Source organism: Lissotriton vulgaris, chromosome 3_1 (genome assembly GCF_964263255.1).
Source record: "Lissotriton vulgaris chromosome 3_1, aLisVul1.2, whole genome shotgun sequence".
In the NCBI taxonomy this organism is placed as follows: Eukaryota; Metazoa; Chordata; class Amphibia; order Caudata; family Salamandridae; genus Lissotriton; species Lissotriton vulgaris.
The window spans coordinates 1892980023-1893003673 of NC_141689.1; the positions used below are offsets into that span (position 1 = coordinate 1892980023).

General features: G+C 42.7%; 1 protein-coding gene across 1 annotated transcript in view; it reads right to left on the reverse strand.

The window, feature by feature from the left end:
* SPMIP2 (sperm microtubule inner protein 2) overlaps window positions 1-12429 on the reverse strand; it is a 354778-nt gene extending 342349 nt beyond the window's left edge. The window contains exon 1 of the mRNA XM_086962363.1: window positions 12281-12429. Within this exon, the coding sequence (XP_086818489.1) occupies window positions 12281-12371 (91 nt within the window). The 5' untranslated portion in view covers window positions 12372-12429. The remainder of the gene's footprint in view (window positions 1-12280) is intronic.
* Window positions 12430-23651: the final 11222 nt, after the last annotated feature.

A 23651-nucleotide genomic window follows, 5' to 3' on the forward strand; every position in this document is an offset into this window, starting at 1 on the left:
GGCAGCATTAAAAGGTTTGAAGATAACTGCAATTTAGGAATGATAAAAGTGGCCCTCTGGGTAGAGAGAGAACAAAGACCAAAGCACCGAAGTATGGCCTGCCACAACACCTGGTGGGTGGTTCTGTGTGTCTAAAATGACTGTGAGTTTACCATGAGGCCAAAAATTCCTGACACTAGACCTCTCATATGTCCAGAAATGCAGAATAGGAGAGCTGTGAATGTCTAGAGGAGGGGACCACATATAGCTGCTAATACAACTGCTTAATTGTCTATAACACCATTCATTACACACTGCCAGATTGAACTCACCCCATAAACCCTGATAATCCCTGAACTCCCCATTGATATCAATTAGTCCAATGTTGTAACGCCATTCCCCACCCACTCCAGCCCCCAATGGGTTTCTTGTTGATCAAAGGTCCAGCATTCCACAATAATGGAGAGGGGCACAGAGAATAATGTGAGATAGAAGGAGTTTGTGACATTGTGTCCGCATAATTAACATGTGGGTTATCATGGGATATGATTCCAATAACATCCATGAGAGATGCCTGTAGAGACCACGGGCAGCCCTGCTGTGGTGATAGTATCAAGATGGACTAAGTTATAGAGGGCTTCATAGTAAGAGGCAAACCTTGCAACAATATCAACAAGATACAAGAGTATGGGGCCGTCCGGGGACTTAACCACCCAGATCACGCTCTGCACCTCTCTCTCCTTCAGTTAGGTAGCTAGAAGTCAGCCTATTTTGTCCTTCTTTCAGAGTGCCACAATTTCAACTTAACTAGGGCACGCTCCTTTGCTTGGATGTGGAGGGCATTCAAGGCCAGCTTGCATACTTCTGGCTTATGTTTCAGGGTCAGATTTGGGAATTCATTAGACAGAATCATTAGATAATTTCCCACTCTATGTGGATACACTTACACCCAGCTATCATTTACACAATATCCCTCACCAGACTGCCCTCCACGTAGCCCAAAGTAACTATGCCCAAAGAGCAGAGTCAGAATTGATGGGGAAGTAATCTTGGATATGACCCATCAAGACACTTTATTCAACTAGTGCCCAGTATGAGATTCCCTTTTATGCCAGAGTCCATGAGATGTTTGCAATAATGAAAAATCAAGGGAGAGTAGAATTAGAGCATGATCCTACCTTCCCACCATCCAAAATCCTACACCCAAGCACCTCGCACCAGGAAGTGATCCAGCCAGGATGACATATCATGAACGCCGGCGAGAAAGGTTGGATGCACCATTGGATGTGTCAAGTGTCAGTCATCAGACAAGTTGTGGCTCTGTGATCGCCTTTCAATTTGTCCAGCAGGCAAGTCCTATTATGGTTTTAAACATGTCAAATCCAAGTAAGAGCCTAGATAAAAGGCATAAAAGCTGTAGCTCGATTGGCATGTACATTGAGCCCACTATGACTACATCTTCATAAAGGTTAACTTGACGAACACATAACATCCTTCAATATCTGATCAAGTTCATAAAACCTTGTTGGGGACTGAGCAGTTAATAAGAATGACTACACCACAGCTCTTGGAGGAACTACAAGTGGTGGAGGGAGCATTTTGTGACAACCTCCCAACTCTTGCTTATAACAGAACCCAACCAATCTCGATTTAGCTTAGAGCATTTGAGGGCAGACAGGTACATTGTCTGGAGTAGCGCAATGTCAGCTTTTTTCATGTGTAAAGAATGAAACATGTTCTTCCATTTTATGAAGCAGGAAAGACCATTCACATTGAGAGACACAATGTATAAGGGTTTTTCAAAGGGGGCCATCCCCAAACATTAGGAATAGGCGACTAGCTCCCAGCAGACATATGTACAGACCACTGGCAGATAAATGCGTATAGTAGATAGTAACAAATAGGATCAAAAAGAATTGTTCTCAGGGACATGCAATGACACTGAGACAGTGGAGGGCCAGAACCCTGTGCTCGAAGGTCAGGTAAACTGTCAGTTCCCCCAAAAGCCCCATAGAGGTAGATATGAATGAGGAGTAAAGGAACAGGTTAGGGGTAGGGACACAGGAAAAAGGAGATGCAGTTTGGTTGGGTACGAAACCCTAACCCAGTGCTAATTGTATTCCAGGAGCTTAATTCTGGCACTGCTGGGCAGTTTCCCACATGGTGGACGTGACTGAAGACAGGGCACAATTTAAAATATCCAGGAATCGGATAAGTAGTTTGCCTATAACTGTAGATTCCTATTAAAGGTAGAAAGTGAGGGGAAGTGGATGGGCATAAAGAACTAAGACTAAACTCCAAAGATGTATTCGACACTTACCAGAAATCCACAAAGCATCATTAAGCTATACATCAGAAAATTAAGAAGCAACCCATGGCATTCGATGGATGGATACAAAGGACAATGAGGATATATCACAAGCAAAGAGCCTTACAGGAAAAACAAGCAAAAGTAGGACCAATCACTGCTATACAGTAAGGCATTCAGTATCCCCTGCGATAAATACACAAATACATTAGAACTGCAGGACAATGGTGAAAACCAAAAGGAAATGAGCAATACAACTCAAGGAGGAAAAATGAGACCATAAATTCTTGCATATCTCCAAGGAATGAGCCCGGTCAAGTAGTCGCAGTGGTCAAGTGGGTTCACCCTGCACTTCTGGTAAAGCCTTTATAGTTGATTCTGACAAAATTCCGTTAGTGTGCAACTTATCCATGATTTTGTTTAGGCAGTCGTGTTCGGAGCGACAACAAAGTGGCCCTCCTGAACCCTGTTGAGATCCCCAATGTCGATCATGAGGGGAGTGTAGTAGATCCATTTCCTTCTCTACAGAGTCAGGTGGAACCATGTCTATGGCAGAGGTTTCCAAAGAGTCCAGGTAGTTCTCTAGATCCTTTGGTTTGTTGTATTTCCCTGTTTTGTCATGCACAGTTATTAACATAATAGCTCAGTCCGATGGGCCAAACCTGATACCCAATTTACACAGGCACGTTTTTAATGCCACAAAACAGTGCCTCTGCATTGATTTCATTGGAAAAGTCTGAGGAGTTGTGTATTAGGTGTCAATCAAAAATCAAAAGGTCCTTTGTGTTGTCTTGCAGGGAAACTGAAGGGTAGAAGGTGCCAGATGGGCGAAAAGGCATTGGTATTCTAAGGAGTAATCTACACAGGGAGCAAAAGTCACACATCAATTTCACTTTTGTGCATTAGGAGTAGAGACACCGTAAAGCAGTAGTGCCTATCTCATATCCAAATATGTGGCAAATCTGTATTGAAGGCATCCTCTTGCAGAGACAACATTCAGTAGCTCAACAGAGTCAGGAGTCACCATTTGTGGGATATAGCAACCACACACTTCAGAATGCAGCCCGAGAGCATTCGCAAGGCTGCATTTGCCCTTAATGCAGCCTTCCTCTTTAGGAGAGCCAAGGAGGCTCGTTGTGCACACCACAGCTAAGGCCTGGCAGGCCCTTTCCCCATCATAGTCACCACTCCACAGGAAAAGATAGTGGACCACGAATGGAGAAATTCAGGCCGCTGGCTGGTTGATCAGTGCCTACAGACACTGAGCTACACCACAGTGGTCACGTGATGTTAGCCAAACTCCTCTTAGAAGGCAGAGGAAGTCCACAGTGGGTTTGTGTGTTCCTCTTTGCATCTGCAGCTGAAACCTGCAATCCGCTATCAATGAAAGAATCATCATGTGCAAACATCCGGGGTAGCTGCACAGCAGAGCACTGTCACAGGACAGCCATCATGACTGAGACCAAGCTCCGCCCACTAGCAAAACATTTTGAATGGATATTGATGTAAATGTTTTGGTATTTAGAGACAATTCCAGTTGATTCTATTCACATCTTGTGAAGTTAATTCTTAATTTCAAACTGCCTTACGAACAAACATACAGTCAACATGAGCAATATACAAATTGTTAGCTTTAAGAGGATTTAGGCAAATTAACAAAGAGTTTGGGGTAGGAATCATTTAGAATCGTATATGTGTACAAGTACTTGGTTATTCCTTTTACTAAGGACATTTTGGAAAGCTATGCCTAGGAGAATGATGGCAACTTGTACTGCAGCAGCCATAAATGGTTAATACAATTTAACGTAGTATTTGGGAGACATTGATGTAGGCCTTTATTGATGGCCTTTAAAGCAAATGTGGCCCCTGTGGTGCTTACGCACTAGATTGAAATGTTTGATAAGATGTCAGGCATTTGGAAACCAAATGATTGAAAAATATAGTAGGCTTGTCCTCTGCCAGTCGAAATTGAGGCACTGCACGGGTACTTGGGGCTCTGGCTTTGAATTTTGAAGAAGAAATGTCAGGAATGACAGTCTTTTCATTTCGCTACATTAGCATCAGAATCCAATGATGGTCTATATTTGACTTGTTTACTTAGGGGTACATCTAATTAGGTGTGCCCCTTGGTATATTCCTTTTGAGAGCTGATGGAAAGTATGAGATTGTAGGTTCACCCTCCCCTCCTTCAGGGCATCTGGAATTGCACTAAGAATATTATCCGTGCCAATGGGTTACCGAATGTTGCTCGCAGAGAGAGGAAGGGTGTGTTTATTACACACTCATGACCCATGTTGCTGCAGTGAATCCTGGACATCTATACATCTTGGATCTTGCTGACTATGCAAGGGTCACAGTCTCCCCAAGGGTTGTTCCACAATCAGTTCTCCAGTTTTTGCCACTCCCAAGGTGTGCGCACTTAATTCTCTTGGTCTATATGATTGCACCACTCAAACTGAATCCAGCACTATTCTTCCTTTTGGACATATTTGTTCCTTAAGGGAAAAAGAGAAAGACATGCAAAAGTTTTATTTACGAGAGCATTTTCAATATGAGTTGATTGTGCCACCTTCTTCGCCAGCTGGAGTACCTTTGCTTTCTGTGGTACAAAAGGGGTTGGTGATGGACGGAGCTTCTGAATCAATCAGACACTCACACCCAGTCAAGAGATCTGGGTTTAATCCATCACCGTTCTTTAGCCCACTCTGCCAACCCAGTTCAGGCATGGCTATGTGCAAATCAGGCTGACCCTGCGCCTCATGGGAACAGTGCAGCCCGAACTGCCAAGCCATGTCTTCCCTGGACCGGAAACAAGCTTCCGAGGACCGGTTTCTGGCATTCCAGCCTTCTTCAGCCCGGCTTGCTTGAATCCAGTGGCAAAGTGAGCAAGGGACTCACGTCTGAGTATACCCTGCCCCACTTATGGCGGCCAAAAGCGGTACAAAAGGGGTTGGTGATGGACGGAGCTTCTGAATCAATCAGACACTCACACCCAGTCAAGAGATCTGGGTTTAATTCATTACCGTTCTTTAGCCCACTCTGCCACCCCAGTTCAGACCTTTGCTTTCTGTGCCCATGAAAGATCTCTGTCCTTGCGTTGATTAAAGAGAAAAAAATTACGTTATGGTCCAGGATTAATATCCTTTGCCTCGTATGAAGGCTATTTTGGGGTCAATTGAAGGAGCAAGAGTTTTTTACTGAACTTGATTTGCACGATGGGTATAATCTTTTACATTTAAAGAAGGATGAGTAGATGAAAATGGGTATGCAAACCCCATGTGGGCATTCAGAATATTGTTTAATTCCATTTTGGTTGTGCACTGCCCCAGCCATTTTTTCAACCTGTTATGGATTCAAGCTTCCTGTTATCTTGATCAATTTGTATTGCTCTATCTGTATGATGCGATATCAAAGGGGATGATGGACGGAGCGTTGGAGCAAATCAAACATTCACCCCTAGTCAACTGATTTGGGTTTAATCCATCATCATTCTTTAGCTCACTCCACCATCCCAGTTTAGACATGGCCATATACAAATCAGTCTGCCTCTGTGCGTCATGGGAACAGTGCAGCCCGAACTTCCAAGCCATGTCTTCCCTGGACCGGAAACAAGCATCCCAGAACCTGTTTCTGGCTAATCAGCCGTCATCTGCCAGGTTAGCTTGAATCCAGTGGCAGAGTGAGCAAAGGATCCATGTCTGGGAATACCCTGCCAACTTAGGGCGAACAAAGCTATACCAAAGGGGATGATGGACGGAGCATTGGAGCAAATCAAACACTCACCCCAAGTCAACTGATCTGGGTTTAAAAAATTCAAACAAGATTGACAGTAGGGGATAAATGCCCAAGAAGTGTACTATTTCTTACAATAATTCAGGCAAGCAAATGCTCAAAGGTAAAGATACAACCACTGTCAACAGTTGTAAAAACAGATAGACAAAGTCTACCCTAAAACATGAGCGCAATTTCCAACCCGAACAAAGCTAGCATCTATCAGTATACATATCATTAACAAACTCTCTTCAGCACTGTTGAGTTTCTTTTCTTCTTTTTATTGTTGTTCCTTTTTCAAGGTTTCTTCTGAGTAAAGACAGTTCCCATTTCTTTTCAACCACGGGGTAACCAAAACAAATTCTTGCCACAGTTCTTAATTTAGATTTCTTCAGTCAAAGGATAGCACAAAGATCTTGCCAACACGTGTTTCGTCCGGCTAGTATGCCAGAGGACTTCGTCAGGGCAAGATTATTTATATATTTCAAAAAGAACAATTAAAATAGTCAATCAAAGAGCCATATGCCCAACCTAGGTCAGGTTCCTCGAAGGTGAGGTCGTCACTTCATATAAAAGAAGAAGACTAGACGGGCATATTTTGAAAAGATCACGGTAAATAACCCGAGTATGAACCAAAGTATCGTGGTAGCTACAGTCGCAAGAGCGTGGCGGGGAATGGCGTCTAGTAATGCGAGGTGCTGCACGTACACAGTCCCGGGTTTCTGAACTAACGAGTCATTCACGGTGTGTGTTTAATTTGGGTTGGTGGCGTTGCTCCTTAGGTACAGGAGTGAGTGCATTAGCTAGGGTGGATTGACACTGGACGGAGTCTGCGCAGAGTGAATCGTGGTCTGAAAACGGTACGGAAAGGGTGATGCTCTTCTTATGTGTTTCTACTGATGGTGAAACTGTTTTGCCTAAATTTACTGATTTCGATCCTATTTAGGTTGAGGAGAAAAGGGTTTATTCTGCGTAAATTATTTTACAAAGGTTTTGCAATCACTTTCCTCATTCATTGAGATGTTGCATTACAGCAAAATGGGTATATCTAGCTCAAGTATAAGATGAAGAAGAATCAGAGATTATTTTTCTGTTGATTCTTGTTTTTGAAGAAATAAGAGGGAATGAAAAACTCTGATACTTGTTTGGAAGAACATTTTTTTTTATTATTTTTCAATATTTTGAGCCACGCCATCCCTTTTTTTTGTTTGAGTAGAAAATGGAGTAAAGCAGATGGTGTAAAATTTGTGATGTATTTGTTTTATTAACAATATTACCAATCTCAGTTAGCCTGTTGTTGTGCTTACTATCTCTGGTAGGACATATTTTCAAAAGAGTTGAATTAATTACAGTTCCTAATGAAATGAAACATAACATATGTGAATCTAGGAAAGGGTTGGTTAATGAATTTCAAGATACATCATTTTATACTAAAATGGTACAAGAGTATTTGGACATGATGAAGGTTCAAAATTGCTCCAGAGTTAAGATTGTGAGAAATTGGTTTGATGAAAAAGCTATAAGGCAATAAATAAAGGAAGTGGAAAAATGTTAATTGTTGAATCTGCATCAAGTTAAAAGGGGCCGCACTTTTATCCCTGACAAAAGTCCTATAATTAATTCTTATATCACAAATCTAACTAATATTTCTTACAAAATACAGTCTTTTGAAGAACATGGCCTATGGCAAGCTGTAGGGTCCTGGGTTAGTGAGATAGGGAGGGTTTTATTAAGGTTGGTGAGTGTATTGATAGTTTGGAAGGGGTTACTTAGCACCTCATATTAGCCCCAAAAATAATTATAATGATTTGTGCAATCATTTTGTTTCTTTTTCTAAACCTTTCTAACTGTTTAAATAAAAGTTGTAGATGCAAGGTTAAAGAGAGATCGTTAAAGAAACTATGAGATGGAGAATTTCAAGTATCAGATCTACAATCAGTTAAAAATGGTGGAGAATTCCAGAGAGAAGCAAAAAGTGAAGCTGATGGAATAAGTTCCAGATTAATAAAGGTATTTTAATTTTTTACTGATTATAGAATAATCAGAGGGTGATTTGTTAAATTGTGCCAGTGTTTCTATTTTGTACACTAACAATGATTTATATTTTCTTTAGTACATGAATACATATATAGACTGAAGTGATATATTTGTAATTGAAACAAATTTTATATGATGAGTAAAAATGTGTTTAATAATATGTTTTAGTTATGCCACATTTTTATGTAAAACGCCATTTTGAACAAGATGGAAGCCATCACTGTCACTCATTCCTGCTTTTCCCACCTGCACACATCTTCTCTCCACAGGCTCTGCATAGCACAATCAAGCTGACATGTAGTAGTTTTTTTCCACTGTTAGGATAACATTACTTTTGATTAACTTTTCCCTGTTCTCTATTATATGACATGTTGTCAAGGTCTCATCTACTGCCTTCCACTGTGATTACTAGTCTATCCATTCAAAGAAAGGTCCATTGTTTAAATGTTTCATAATAGTTAGAACTTCTTTTGGGTGAAATTAGCACACAGGGTGTTGATTACGTTTTTCAAAAATGAGATGGTGCTTATATATTAAAGTAATGGCGTGTATTTTTCTCAGGTTCCTATTTGCTAAATTAGTTATACTTTTGCTCATACCATGATGGAATCAAAGTTATTCTAATTTGTTATGCAAGAAAGGTGTACAAAAACCCCTCTGTTTTGGGAGTGAATCAGAGGAGTTTCCTGTGCTACTAGGGATGCTGTCCAGCTGTCTTTTGATTTTGCTGCTCATGTGTCACTTCGAATAATTTCTGATTTTTACATACTCTGTATAACTTTACATCTGAGAGCCTTCATAGCTTTGACTCTTTATTGTTAATTTTTAATTTTGTAATAAAACCCTTTAACTTTTATAGATCTGGAACTCAATAATTGAGTGGACCTCGTTATTCATTTGAACTGCTTTATTCTGCTAATTTATGTTTAAATGGACACATTGATGCGCAATTCAAACTGTTGGAGAACTGGATTAGGTAAATTCTTAAGGTTTAAAAAATGTTGGGGTGTCTAAATGTTGGGGTATGGCTTTGTTCCCACACCTGAAGCCCCAAGGAATAGCTAAGTGTCCTGCCTATCAATCCCGTAAGGTAGGATGATGGAGCCTATGAGTAATTAACATGCTGTTTATTCTCCTGCTCCACTCTACAAAAAGAGAAAAGGGTGACTTTCAACACTCAAAAGCATGGCTTTTTATGAAGAAAAATTCAAAAAAGCATTTGACAAAAAGAGGCAGTAAAAACCAAAAACGTTTGCTAAAGAAAGAAAATACGAAAGGTCGGCATTGTGCATTTTTGTTCTGCTCTCACATTCACTCTACCACCGTCTTCTTCAGAAAATAAGCATTGCCGATGCCATTAGGTCTGGCTTATACCTAAAAGTGTCTCTACAGTCACTAGTGAGTTTAGATATTCTAAAACTCATCATAAATGAACTCTGTAACTCCTACCTGCACTTGTGGATCAATTCATCCACCAACTGCCTTAATCTTGCATTCACCCATCTCCCATCCATAATAAAACACACAACCTAATTCAGCAAGCATATGTAAAATGATAAAATATAAGAATAGAAAATGACCACCTCTTAAACATTGAAGTATACAAAAAGTGATTGTAGAATGCTTGAATTAACCTCAGCCACTGGCAATCACTCTAGGCTGCATTCCAGTACCTTGTTATTTTGCACACCATACCACCTCAGTTTGGGCCCAGCGATATGTAAATCAGTCTTGACCCTGATTCAATGGGATCAGGTATAGCCTGGCTCCTATAACACAATGTGCACAGGACCAAACATCTGGGCATACCCATCCCACCAAGTTTGACATACTGAAGTATACAAAAAGTTATGGATGTAATGCTTTAATTAATGTCAGGCACTGTTAATTACTCGGGACACATCCCAGTACAATGTTATTTTGCACACCATGCCACCTCAGTTTGGACCAAGCCATATGCAAATCAGTCTTGACCCTGCTCAATGGAAACAGTCCATCCCAAACTACCAGGCGAGGTACTCCTGAACCAGAACACAGCAACCTACGACCGGTTTCACCCCGATTAGGGGTCATCAGCCAGGTATAGCTTGGTTCCAGTGACACAGTGTGCATGAGACCCACGTCTGGACATATCCGTCCCACTTAGGGCAACACACTGAAGTATACAAAAATTGATTTAATTATTCAGACCCACACCACAGTACATTGTTATTTTGCACATCTGGGTTGTTTGTGTTTCGGTACAGGAACTACCTCACCTGGCAGTTTGGGGTGGACTGTTCCCATTGGTGCAATCTCAAGAACGATTTGCAAATGGCTGGGTCCAAACTGATGTAGCATGTTGTGCAAAATAACAATGGACTGGGAGGTGGCCCTATTAATTAACAGTGGCTGAGATTAATTCAAGCATTCCATCCATCACTTTTTGTATAATTCACCTCCTAAACATGTCCAAAATATGCTTGCAATATAAAATAAATAAATAAACAAAGCAGAAAGGGACAATATTGGAAATAAATTGTGTTTAGTGTATTGTTTTAAAATTCCAATATGGCCACCATGTTGAGAAGCAATGTGTTGGCCATTTTGGAATGGGAATACACTATGTACTATATAATTACAAAATCTCCGCTCAGTAAACATTGCACTGGGTGCCTTCTTGGAAGGTTATTGGGCATAGTGTATCATTTTACTGATCAAATTGATGATTACATCCTTTATTGAAACTTGTTGAAGCCAGACCAGGTATCAGTTTTTAATTCTTCTCACAATATTGTCATGTATGTAAATTCAAACTTATATTAGAGTACATCCTTACTGATATAGTGACTCTAAATGTGGTGACCATCTTGGAACTGTAAAACAAAGATACACTATGGAATATATCATTCAGCATAGCCACCTGGTTTAGAATCAGTGGCCGTGTGGCACGCGGGTCACACACACACACAAGGAAACAAATTAAATAGACTGAAAAAGCAAATAAAAATAAAAATAGACAAATGGGCTGTCAATAACTGAACTCTGAAAAGGTCTATTAAGGTTTTTTCTTGATTGCCCTAGGAAAGGACAACTTCTCTCAGTAGCCATGTTGACACCTTGCACTGAATAGTTGATACGAAATGTGTCATGCTCCTCCTAAGGGATCCCTAAGAGGGTCCTAGTTAGGAGGAAAAAAAGCCACAAAGGGCACAAAATCCTCCATCACAATACTATGGTTGTTGATAAGATAAAGATGAATGTAGAAGTAAATAGTAAGCAGCAATCTCTCTCTGACACCTGGTAGGAGTAAAAATGCAGACAAAGACATCCAGCAGCATATCCAGCGGAAATCCCAGCTGTAAGGAGCCGAAATCAGGAACACAAATAGTAGCAAGACGGTGAAGAAGGAGACAAAAAAAAGGGAACAATGGTGATGTAACTAATCCACCACTCGCCTATAAATGCTTCCTTTGTATACGATTCAAACAGGATCTGATTAAAATGTCCTAACAAGGATTATCATAGTGCAAATGTTTTAACCCCAGGGTTTATCAGAGGGGTAAATGAACCCCTGGCCCTTGGTTACAACAGCAGTGAACAGATTTGACACATTTCCTTTACCAAATGTTTTTTTCTAGTACTCCTCAGGCATACTGCCTTGCGCAGAAGCTGCCCCTCTCTCTGTACTGACTCTCAAAGCTTTTTTTCAGCGATCATCATACACGGAAGTCTTGTCAAACCAGGCCTAAAAGAGGAGAGCTGCACAATACACACAGAGCATTAGTATTTCTGAGAAGCAGGCAATGGGTCTTGATCACTCGCTCTGTTTTACCCTGGTCGGTGTGAGGGATGCTTCAGCAAAAAGAATGCTTACTGTTCATGTTTTTTCTGGTCTTTATATAAATGAACCATACTGAACCCTGGGGATGGGGGGGAACTTGCTTTTCTACATATTCAGTTTGCCTAGCTGCTTAGATTACCTCGCGCATTAATTATCAAGCTAGAACTTGTAGAGGAGAGTGCCTCTGCGAGTTACTGTATATAATATGGTGCATGGAATGAAGCTTCGAGAAGGAGCTGGGTGTCTAGAAATGTCCCCCTTAGCGATCTATCTCTCTCTCGTCAGGGGAAGACGGCCCAGGACAGCCTGAAAAAGGCCGCTGCCATGCTGCCCTCGTCTGCTCATCATACCCGGCGTCTTACCCGTGAAGAGGATCCTGTGCCCGGGGATGCTGGGCAGCGAGAGGCGGTGGGGGATGGAATAGAGGCCGGAGATTCTCTTATGTCCTGGCATGGCGACCGACCCTGGACGGTTGCTGGCAGCAGGAATGCGGGACGGGAGACTGCAGCGCCGGGTGGCTGGTTGCCAAGGACGCTCTGTTGCCGAGGGTCACCTCGGCTGCATTATTTAATACTGCGACCTCACCTGGCACGGCGGGCGCGTGCCCTTTCAGAGACGGCACAATGACTTCCCTCGGAGTTCTTTCAGTGTGTCCTCGCGGCCGCCGCCGTGGGTCAACAGAAGGGAGAGGCCGCAAGAACTGCAGGCACCGCGCGGGGCAGGTTCTGTCCTCTCCTCAGACAGACGCAAATAAATGTATACAGGGGTAATCGTTTTATATTACCAGTTTTTGACTCATTAACGGAAGAATGCTGCGAAGTACTTCATATTGGAAGTAAACAAAAAAGACGGTATTTTATCAGGCGCTTCAAGTCACTTCACATAGTATCCTTAAGCAGTGCATTTGCACGCACCCAATAATTGTATAGGTTGGCAGGGGAGTTTTCTACAGTATACGCCTAAGGACTGCATGCAACAAATATTTACAAGAATGTGCAATGCGCTAGCTCTACTCACAAATATATTCAGATCCAGTCTGCAGCTGACGCCAAAGCAAAAAGGGATTACATGTGAAGGGAGGTGTAAGAGTGCACTCCTTACCAATGAATATTCGAATTACATTCTGAGTGGTGAATCTCCTGTCCCTAGAGCCCCATCCAGTCCTGCTGCACCTCTTTCCACGGCTCACCCGGTTCAAGCCTAGGCTCAGAGACAGCGCGTCCAGCTGGCTGCACGGAGAGCACCTTACACCCTGAACCGTGGCCCTAGGCAGGCCAGGGAATGATGCATTACCGCGTCATCCGTTTTCAAGGACAAGGACAAGAGGTGTCTGGTCGTGCACACACTGGAGAGGGACATCCGGGGCTCAGTCCATCTCTAATCATTTTCCAGGCAAAAGGACTGAACATCTACCCGAGGGCATGTGTCATCAAAAGAACTATGGGCAACATGTACTATAAAAAAAATTCCCCTTAGACTCAGTATGACTACAACAATTTGATACACCAGGCCCGAAGTCTCACATGTACTCTCCCTTTTCTGAGTGTTCTGCATATTTGACTAATGTGTGCCCCCATTCTATCACAATCTCTGCACTCCTTACCTACACCAGGTCAAAACTTACCATTAAAAGTATGTTAGGTTACGATAATATTTGTATACCACACCTACACATGTGCTTCTTGGCACTTTAGAGCGAGACCTACCATTAGCAAACCTAAAAGAGTAATCTAATTTATTGATTTTTGCACACCTTTTTCATAGAGATGCAGCAGCTTCAGATCGTAGAGTGAAAGACAGAATTCCACATCTTGGGAAGGTGGTGCAGCATCAAGTTGCCCACTCTTTACAAGTCACAAAAATCCAAAACAACGATTCGTGACACACCAGATCAAGGTGCATTCTGCACATGAGAATTACGTGTCTTTAGGATTCTTACATACTTTGTACCTTATACTGCTGATGCAGAGTCTTCATTTTTAAAATATTATAATTAAGGCTCCCAGTTTTCTGTTCTTACTGATTTTACAAATAATTATAGACAGAAAACATTGTGCTTCCTATCTGTATTTATTTTTAAAAGCAAAAACATATAGAAAATTGTGCTTCTTGTGAGTGACTTTCGACGCTGTCTTTGTGAATTCCAAGACAACATCTGAGCAGATAGACAGCATGGGAGTTAAACAAGCATTTGCAATGCAATAGGTCTCACATTATGAAAGTTTGAGTTATTGGTCTTGTAAATGACAATTTTTTTATTTAAGTGTTGGTTTTGAAAATAGCTAAATTAATAGCTTTGTCAATTACAATGCCAATAGTTATAACTTTCGCAAATGTGACACCTATAGCATTTGTAATGCAACATGTTTTGTATTTACGTGACTTAGATGTATTGATATTACAAATAACAATGGCTTTTCATTTTTAAAAATAATTAATACTTAAATAAAAGTGATTGTAATTTATAATGACAATAGCTTAAACTTTTGTAAATAACTTTTGTGAAGATTATGTTCAGTGTATTTTATTGTGATGAATATCCAAGAACAGAAGTGAAATATTAACATCTTTTTGTGACATTTGTAATAAAGCTTGAAACATTGAGAGAACATATTTGAACCAGTTCTTGTTGAATGGTTGCACAGATTGATGCTGTGATGGCGTGGAGTGATGTTGTGGTGGCACTGAGTGATGCTGTGGTGGTGCTGAGTGATGCTGGGGTTGCGCTGAGTGATGCTGTGGTGGTGCTGAGTGGTGCTGAGTGATGGTGTGATGGTGCTGAGTGGTGCTGTGGTAGTGCTGAGTGGTGCTGTGGTGGTGCTGAGTGATGCTGTGGAGTTGCTGAGTAATGCTGTGGTGGTGCTGAGTGTTGCTGTGGTAGTGCTGAGTGGTGCTGTGGTGGTGCTGAGTGGTGCTGTGGTGGTTCTGAGTGATAATGTGGTGGTGCTGAGTGGTGCTGTGGTGCTGAGTGATGCTGCGGTGGTGCTGAGTGGTGCTGTGGTGGTGCTGAGTGATAATGTGGTGGTGCTGATTGATGCTGTGGTGGTGCTGAGTGGTGCTGCGGTGGTGCTGAGTGATGCTGTGGTGGTGCTGAGTGGTGCTGTGGTGGTGCTGAGTGATGCTGTGGGGGTGCTGAGTGGTGCTGTGGTGGTGCTGAGTGGTGCTGTGGTGGTGCTGAGTGATGCTGTGGTGGTGCTGAGTGGTGCTTTGGTGGTGCTGAGTGATGCTGTGGAGTTGCTGAGTGATGCTGCGGTGGTGCTGAGTGGTGCTGTGGTGGTGCTGAGTGATAATGTGGTGGTGCTGCTGAGTGGTGCTGTGGAGGCGCTGAGTGGCGCTGTGGTGGTGCTGAGTGATAATGTGGTGGTGCTGAGTGATACTGTGGTGGTGCTGAGTGGTGCTGTGGTGGTGCTGAGTGATGCTGTGGTGGTGCTGAGTGATGCTGTGGTGGTGCTGAGTGGTGCTGTGGTGGTTCTGAGTGATGCTGTGGTGGTACTGAGTGGTGCTGTGGTGGTGCTGAATGATAATGTGGTGGTGCTGAGTGATAATGTGGTGGTGCTGAGGGATGCTGGGGTGGCTCTGAGTGGTGCTGTGGTGGCGCTGAGTGGTGCTGTTGTGGTGCTAAGTGATGCTGTGGTGGTGCTGAGTGATGCTGTGGTGGTGCTGAGTGGTGCTCTGGTGGTGCTGTGGTCGTGCTGTGGTGGTGCTGAGTGATGCTGTGGTGGTGCTGAGTGGTGCTGTTGTGGTGCTGAGTGATAATGTGGTGGTGCTGAGTGGTGCTGTGGTGGTGCTGAGCGGTGCTGTGGTGGTGCTGAGTGGTGCTGTGGTGGTGCTGAGTGATGCTGTTGTGGTGCTGAGTGGTGCTGTGGTGGTGCTGAGTGATGCTGTGGTGGTGCTGAGTGGTGCTCTAAACATGGAGTGCTGGCATCACAGTACTTAAGCAAAAGGTAGTGTGGAACAGTGTCAGAATAGCTCTGTGCATGCTCATACGTACTTATTTGGTGTTAATTATGACAAAATAATTATAGATGTGTCCAAAACGTCTGATGGACAAGCTCCCGCCTGCATGAAAAAATGATTAGAGCTATCCTGGAGCATTGTGTATCCCATAAGCATTACGCAACAAGTACTGAAGGATTGGAGAGCAGGTACAATAAACACAAAGCCAGCTCTAGCAGGTGCTGCAAGTGGTGTCTTCTAAATGATTGATTTTGTCTCAAACAAAAACCTGTCCAGCACATTTGAAAAGTTGGGAATGGAATTTTCGCCACGTGGTTGTGTGAAAACAGGGCAGAAATCGTGTGAATTGGTTTGATAAGTTTATGGTGCAAATATATTTTGCTCCATTCTAATTACGCAAGCAGCAAAAATGGTACAAGTAGAGTTTTCCTTAATTTCTGCCCCTGGGCCTGTATAACGTTTCTGTAATGCGGCCGGTGGCGTTTTCTTGGCGATGCATTTAAAAGCTCTGAAACTAAAGGCTGAAAAAATACCATTGAAACATTTAACTATCTAATTCTAAAATAATAATATGCTGTGTGGAAAGAGTTGCGAAAAACTGCAGTTTACCCGAAAAAATAAGCTAGTCACGATTTGGTATCCGCTGTTTAATGTTTTATAATTGCAACAGATGGAATGCTGCCATAACAATGTTTAAGCATTAATAACCCGGCCTGGCCAGACAAAAAATAAAAAGTAATTAGCCAGGTATGGACACCTGAAAGCTCCGTTTGTCCCGCTGCAAGCGACCGATCATGAGGGCAATGTCCCTGACAGAGAAGTGTGGCTCAGGGGTTAGAGGCGCCAGACCCGGAAGCTGAGATCGGCTCTGGACCAGGGTTCAATTCCCCGCCTCGGCAGGTCTTGGGCTCAAAAATTCCACGGACTCGATAATTCTCGCTCCGGTGCCTTCTCGACTCACGGGTTCACACTCTGCGACTCTGGGCAATAGCTTGCTTAATCTCCACAACGGCCCCTTGCGGCGGGATGCCTGGCTTTCACCTTGTGGATACCCTGCTGGGGTTATCTCACAGGGGAATACCAGGACGGGTTCCCTAAGCAAGCGCCGGGAAACCCTTTGTGGGTAGCTGTGCGCTATATAAGCTCAAATACATTTACATTTACAGAAGGGCTCTTTGCTTTTTAACAGGCCGGAGTATGACAGAGGAAGAGAAACGAGTTACTGTTTATCGCAGCTTGGGGAACAATGAATTTTCTATGCCACGAGCGTTGTCCACGTGCCAAGCCAAACTGCCTCTGAACAACGAAGAGAATGGTGAAGAAAATAAGACTGCAGGAGCAGGATATTAAAATTAAACTAGTGGAATTTGCTCCCGAACTGCAGGTGGCAGGGTGGACCTCTGGGAGATATTCTTACTTGAAGGCAGTAGCGGTTGGCAGTAGGTGTTTCTGTAGGGCGGTGACGTGGGCAGGAGGAGGGGCAGGGTGGGGGGAAATAATGTATGGATTACGGAGTCTTACAGGTAAGTAAACATTTAAATACATAAAACGAATTTCGTTGCGCACACTGCATCACCAAATGTGATGCAGTGCGCGCAACGAAATTCGTTTTATGTATTTAAATGTTTACTTACCTGTAAAACTCCGTAATCCATACATTATTTCCCCCCACCCTGCCCCTCCTCCTGCCCACGTCACCGCCCTATAGAAACACCTACTGCCGACCGCTACTGCTTGAAGGCAAAATGGCTGACCAGGTAATCAGGAGGAAGCTTCCACGTAAATTTGGCCAGCGAAAGGCTTGTTTCTCTGACTAGACCAAGCCTATGCAAGACCCTGCTTCTGCCCTTTCATAAGCGGCTGGAAATGTCTCACTACAGGCATCATTAATGAGGGACGGTAAGGAATATCAGTTTTTTCTAACAACCAGATGGTGTAAATGGGGCTCTCCCAATGAAAAAAGATTGCAAAAGTTTACATTTTCACGGGGAAGCCTCTTTCCTTAGCACACGGAAAACATGTAGTCCTAGTGAGCTTTATACACTCTACTCGAGAAAAACAAATGTAAATGTAAATGTAAATGTAGTTGAGCTTGTATAGCGCACAGCTACCCGCAGTGGGTGTCCCGGCGCTTGCTTAGGGAACCCGTCCTGATATTCCCCTGTGTGATAGCCCCAGCAGGTATCCACAAGGTGAAAGTCAGGCATCCCGCCGCGAGGGGCCGTTGTGGAGATTAAGCAAGCTATTGCCCAGAGTCGCAGAGTGTGAACTCATGAGTCGAGAAGGCACCGGAGCGAGAATTATTGAGTCTGTGGAATTTTTAGCCCAAGACCCGCCGAGGCGGGTAATTGAACCCTGGTCCAGGACCGATCTCAGCTTCCGGGTCTGCCGCCTCTAACCCCTGAGCCACACTTCTCCAAATACGCAACATTCTCCAGCCCCGCCATTGGGTGGGTCTCTTAGTACCTGCTGGCAGGCTCGGACTGGCCGTTGCGGGCACCGGGTAATCCCCCGGTGCGCCGCAAGGGTGGGGGCCGTTTTTGTTACAGAGCCGTTTTTGCAGCAAAGCTGCAATATTCGCCTGTAACAAAATGGGCCGAAAAGCAGCCCTGGCAAAGCGCTCGGTCACACACCCAAACATCCCCCGGGGGTCGGACGAGCTTTTAGCCAGGGCCGGTTTTGATTCCCAGTCCGGCCCTGCCTGCTGGGCGAGGCAGGTTTTCTCAAACTGATCATTGAAACTCGCATTGCGGAGGCGGTGGGGCGCATTCCTTTGAAGTGTGAAGCAGGGGGCGGGAGAGCGGATCCCTTTGAAGTGAAGCTCTCGGAGCACTGGAGAAGCGTGAGCCTGGTGGGGGGCGGGATGCCAGCGAGTGGGAGTGAACGGGCCAAGCGCGCGCTCATAAATAAAGAGCAATTTTTCTAAAAAGAACGGACTCCTTCGATTCTATTCATACAAAAAGGATTGAGCCTAAGGATATTAGGATGTAACGCTTAACACACTCATCATCCCCTCTAAAGACTTTGTTGTTTGAAAACTCAAGAGGTCCAGAGTTTTCTTGAGTGTGTTACCATTATCAAATAACAGTGAAAACTAATGTGGACTTGGATTCCTTTTGTGGACCACCTCTCCTTGTAGCGCGCTCGAGAAGTCACAGATGAACAATTAACATGCATTGTAGGAAATCCGGCTGGTTTAAGAGATTTTGGTTCAGTAGTAGTAGGTTCGAGTAGAACTCGACCTAAAAAAGGATGAGATTTCCTTAAATGTAGGCATCTATTTGTAATAAAACCCTTAAAAATGGCTATCTATTCCTGGTCCTCATTGTGTGGTCAATTTGCTGCACTGTTAATACCCTGATCAGACAAGTGATGCTAACTCTCTTTCCACTCAGAGTGACACAAAAAGGTAAATCAGAGCATAAAGTTAGCAAGTAAGTAAAGCAGAGTTAAATGATCCAGCCGAGGAGTAAAGTAGAGGTGGAAAAGAGATAATAGGGCCCAGTATTGTGGGGTTTAAATCCGCTGGATCAAAGGTCTGTTCCAATGATGGTGGATTTAGATTGAGGAACATAAAGGGTGAACAGACTGGTGGAACCCAGGTTTCTGCCAGGATAATACCCTACTAACAAGATACAGTAAAGGATCAAAAAAGAAAGCTTTTTCATACAGATTTTTTTAAAATTGGTCAGGATTTAAAAGTAATCCTGTTATATATAAGTAGCCAATGGAGGCCCCTCAATATGGGAGTGATGTGATATAGTCTGGTACTTCTAGAAAGAAGATGGTCTGCAGTATTTTGCAAGAGACAGAGACATTGTGCTTATTTCAATTGCGAAGCCAGATAGATTGAGTTGGCGGTTTTTCAACATATTAGATAAAAAAACAATTAATAGCCACTTTTGTAGCCTAAAGATCAATTAAAAGGAAGGAATCAAGATGAATGCCGAATTTGTTTACTGAATTAGCAGGATTGGAATTCAGGTCCCTTGTAGTAGTTATCCAGCAGTTCAACAACAACAGATACTCCACTACCATATACTCACCTGGGCTCATAAACTCACAGTGCGTAAAACCGCTGGGGTCAAGTTTTTAATTTTCTCAGTGTTCAAGATTAGTTATTTCATACTCCTAACTGACCTTTCGCTTATCAAAAAGTTCTTTCCTCTGGTGAATGGACCATTAGTTGAACTAGTTGATGGTGAAAATAATATTAAACTAACTGTTCTTCATTTCTGTGAAAATAACCACAGACTCCGGAAAGTTTAAAATCTTTATCTACAATTAATGCATGTGAACCATTCCAAAATACATTGCAGTCACCTTCATTCATAGGAGAGAAAAATTAATTCATAAACGCTAAGCATATACTTCGGACACATACAATGATAAATGCTCAGAAAGGGAGAGGACAGAGAGAAAAGGACATCAACAAATAACAAGGAAATATATAATTATCAAGGATGGTGTGAAAGACCAACCCCCTGGCCAAAGGGCTGGTAAGGGTCCCCCCGGGATAGGTAAGGAGACAAAGACTTCAGGACAGGAATCAGGACAGGATAGATGACCTCTCTAGAATACCGACTGTTGCGTCGCACCCCTCTCTGACACTCTCTTCCTCCTTGAGAGTCTTCCACAATCTTCTAATCTAACCCAATTAATTAGGATAGCAAGTTCTGCTCCAAGTTCTGCATTCAGTTCTTCATCAGCATCTCACAGCATCTCTCCCAGCAACAGCATCCCCCGCAGCAATGACAGCATCCCCAAATCGAATCTCTCTAACTAACTAAGGGTATCTTAATTATACCTTTCATTCTTCATGTTCCACCCACTAAAGTTTCAATATCGAAAAAATACGAAATCTGATTGGTCAGGTCAGGGGGTGGTTCCATCACACCATGCTTACATGTCAGTTAAACCATTGTTCGCAAACCCATCCCTTATTTTTTATTAATACATTTTATCCCCATCCACTACATGTATCCATTTTGACATTAATGTCACTACGCGTCGGCATTTTCCTTTTTCATCTATGAGGGAATGTAATTTAGTAGATCTCTCGAGAGGTTGCCAGTATAAATATGCCCTTGGAGAGACCCTCAAACTTCATTCTCCCCATAGACAGCTCGTCTCTAATAAGCAGAAAAGTATAAGGTCTTCAGTTAAAGAGAAATTATGTATCATAATTATTGACTGGTGTAATAATTTGCAATGTTAAGTACACAAGAGTTGTAATGGTATGTACAAAATGTTTAATGTTATTTGTTGCACTTTCACAATATTGTTTACATGTTTGTTTTATCTTTCTGTGTAAAATGAAGAATGTATCTTTTGAATGCTTCATTGAAAAGTAAAATGGTTACATAAATTGTTAAAAAAAATATTTTCAAGTGATAAAGTAAGGGACAGAGACTAAATGCGCTGCACCTTAGTCTCCTAAAATAAATAGCAGTTTTGCAAACTGGTGGCCAGGTTCCACATTTTTGTAAACTTTATTACGTCCTACCAGGCCTCCAAGACGGACGTTACCCCCTTTGTCCAAACTACGATGAATAGAACATCTCATTGCTGAAATCTGCACCATCCATTCCCAGGCTGTGGCATCCAATCCTTGGCTTTCTTTCAGCTGCTGTGTCATTGACCTTCATGACTTCCCTCAGTGGGCATGCGCAAACCTTGCATCATTCAGTTCATTCAGTTATGCGAGAGAGGCCCAAATATGTACTAGTGATAAAGTCAAAAGACAGATGTCACTTTCACAAAATAAATGGTCATACTGTATTCCACCCACCTCTACTCTAACCCAATTTATTTATTTATGTGTTTTCCCGCATTAGCATTAGTAGAAATCACTTGTTTAAGTTTAAACAAGCAGATGCCATGCACACGAGTCTTCAAGACTCCATTTTATTATTTTCTGCTCATGAGCCAGAATTTCCCTCCAAGCATTAGCTCGTCATACTGTGTAGATGCAGTTGACGCATGCGCACAACAGTTTCCCAGTTTAGAGTGGTATTACTTTGTTTTCATTGTTTTCCGCATTAGTACACACATAAGCAAGGTTCACTAAGCTGTGTGTTCAATGTGGTGCGTATTAATTATTCACAAACATGATTAATAACTTGTTAGTGAGTTAAACGAGTGGATTGCTCTGAGCAAGTCTCTTCTCTACGAGTCCTTGCTCCATCAGAAGTGCAAGTACTCACATGCTAGTTATAGGTACCTGACAGAAGAATCAATACTTCAGTTTTTAATGGATTACGTTTGAGAAACATTCCCGATCATGCAACAGCGAGTGATAGTCAGGCAATTATTCAACGCGTACTGATTGAAATTTGATGAGTAAGACTTTTGATGGCAGGAGATGGTAAAGATAAACTGTGCTGTTGTAGAATCGCACCCCATGAAGCTGGAGTAACCTGGTAATGGGTTGTCTGTAATAGATTAAAAAGCATGTGGGATAGTGCGGAGCCCTGAGGAACACCACAGATTACCAGCCTTGGCTTGGATTTAAATGGAAGAAGTGACATTGACTGTTTTGTTGGTAAGACATGATGCATTGCAGACCCACAGGTGTTGCATAATATGAATGCTCCCTCTGGGCCACAGAGGTCAGCTTTTCTTTCCGACCGCCATCTATTAACTTCACTCCTCCTTTGTCACATGTCAATGTAAAGAAATTGATTTTTGCAGAGTTCACCCTCAGCCTTTTTGCCCCACATTTTGGTAAATTTGGACTGATGCTGCTGTTTTTCGACTCTGTGGATGCACTGAGTCCTGCCAAACAGGCCTCAGTGTTGGTGTTATGATCCTTTAAAAGGTACATGTCTAATTGGTTTACCCACATTATGCATACATTAACTTACTTTTAACTTCCTCGTATAGGGTAACTCTTGACAAGAAGCTCAACATGCAGAAGCACATCAGTACCTAGGACACAGCAGCTAATTACCAAACGAGTAATTTAAGAAAATTAAAACATTTCCTTCCCCCCAATGACTTCAAGCATCGACTAAAAGCCCTAGTGATTCCCAGGTTGGATTATGGTTGCACAACACTATCTTTACTGTCCAAGTCCAAACTTGATCCTCTAAAGGCCGTGCTCAGTTTTGCAGCTAGACTCATCACTGGCTCGAAAAGATACAACCAAGTCACCTCCGAATATGGAATCCCTTAACTGGCTCCCTCACAAAGCAAGAATCCAACAAAAATTGCCTGCATGACTCTTAAAGCCCTCATTCACAATACCCCCAACTATCTCGCTCAGAAGTTTGAGCTCTCTAGCGGTTTCAGAGCATCCAGAAGCTCCAAAACCTACAACCGTGCCGTCTCTGGGATTGCCCCAAAAAACTGGAATTCACTCCCAAAATCAGAACGAATCCCTCAATCATATCATTCAAAAAAGAAGTCAAGTAACTCCTTATGAACACATTTCTTCACTGGATCCCACAATTCTAGACTCTTCAGGCGCTCACATGATTACTCATCTCTGGCTAACCTTTTGCGCTGTTCCGTGCAGTAAAATTTTTACTCCCCTGCTCCTCCACACTACCTAGTACTTGCAGTGATCTGAACTATGACAATATGTTGGTATTAATGACGGAACTATTATAGGTTAGGGGTGGTCGGATTCACAGACCCTCTGTAGCATGTGTTCAGCATTGTGTATCATGTTTAACCAGAATTGAATGTTTTTAGATATTCCCTAACAGAGCTCCTTGTGTTTCCTTGTACCCTGTCCTGTAATTTGGAGACGATCCCTAAGGAACTGAAAAG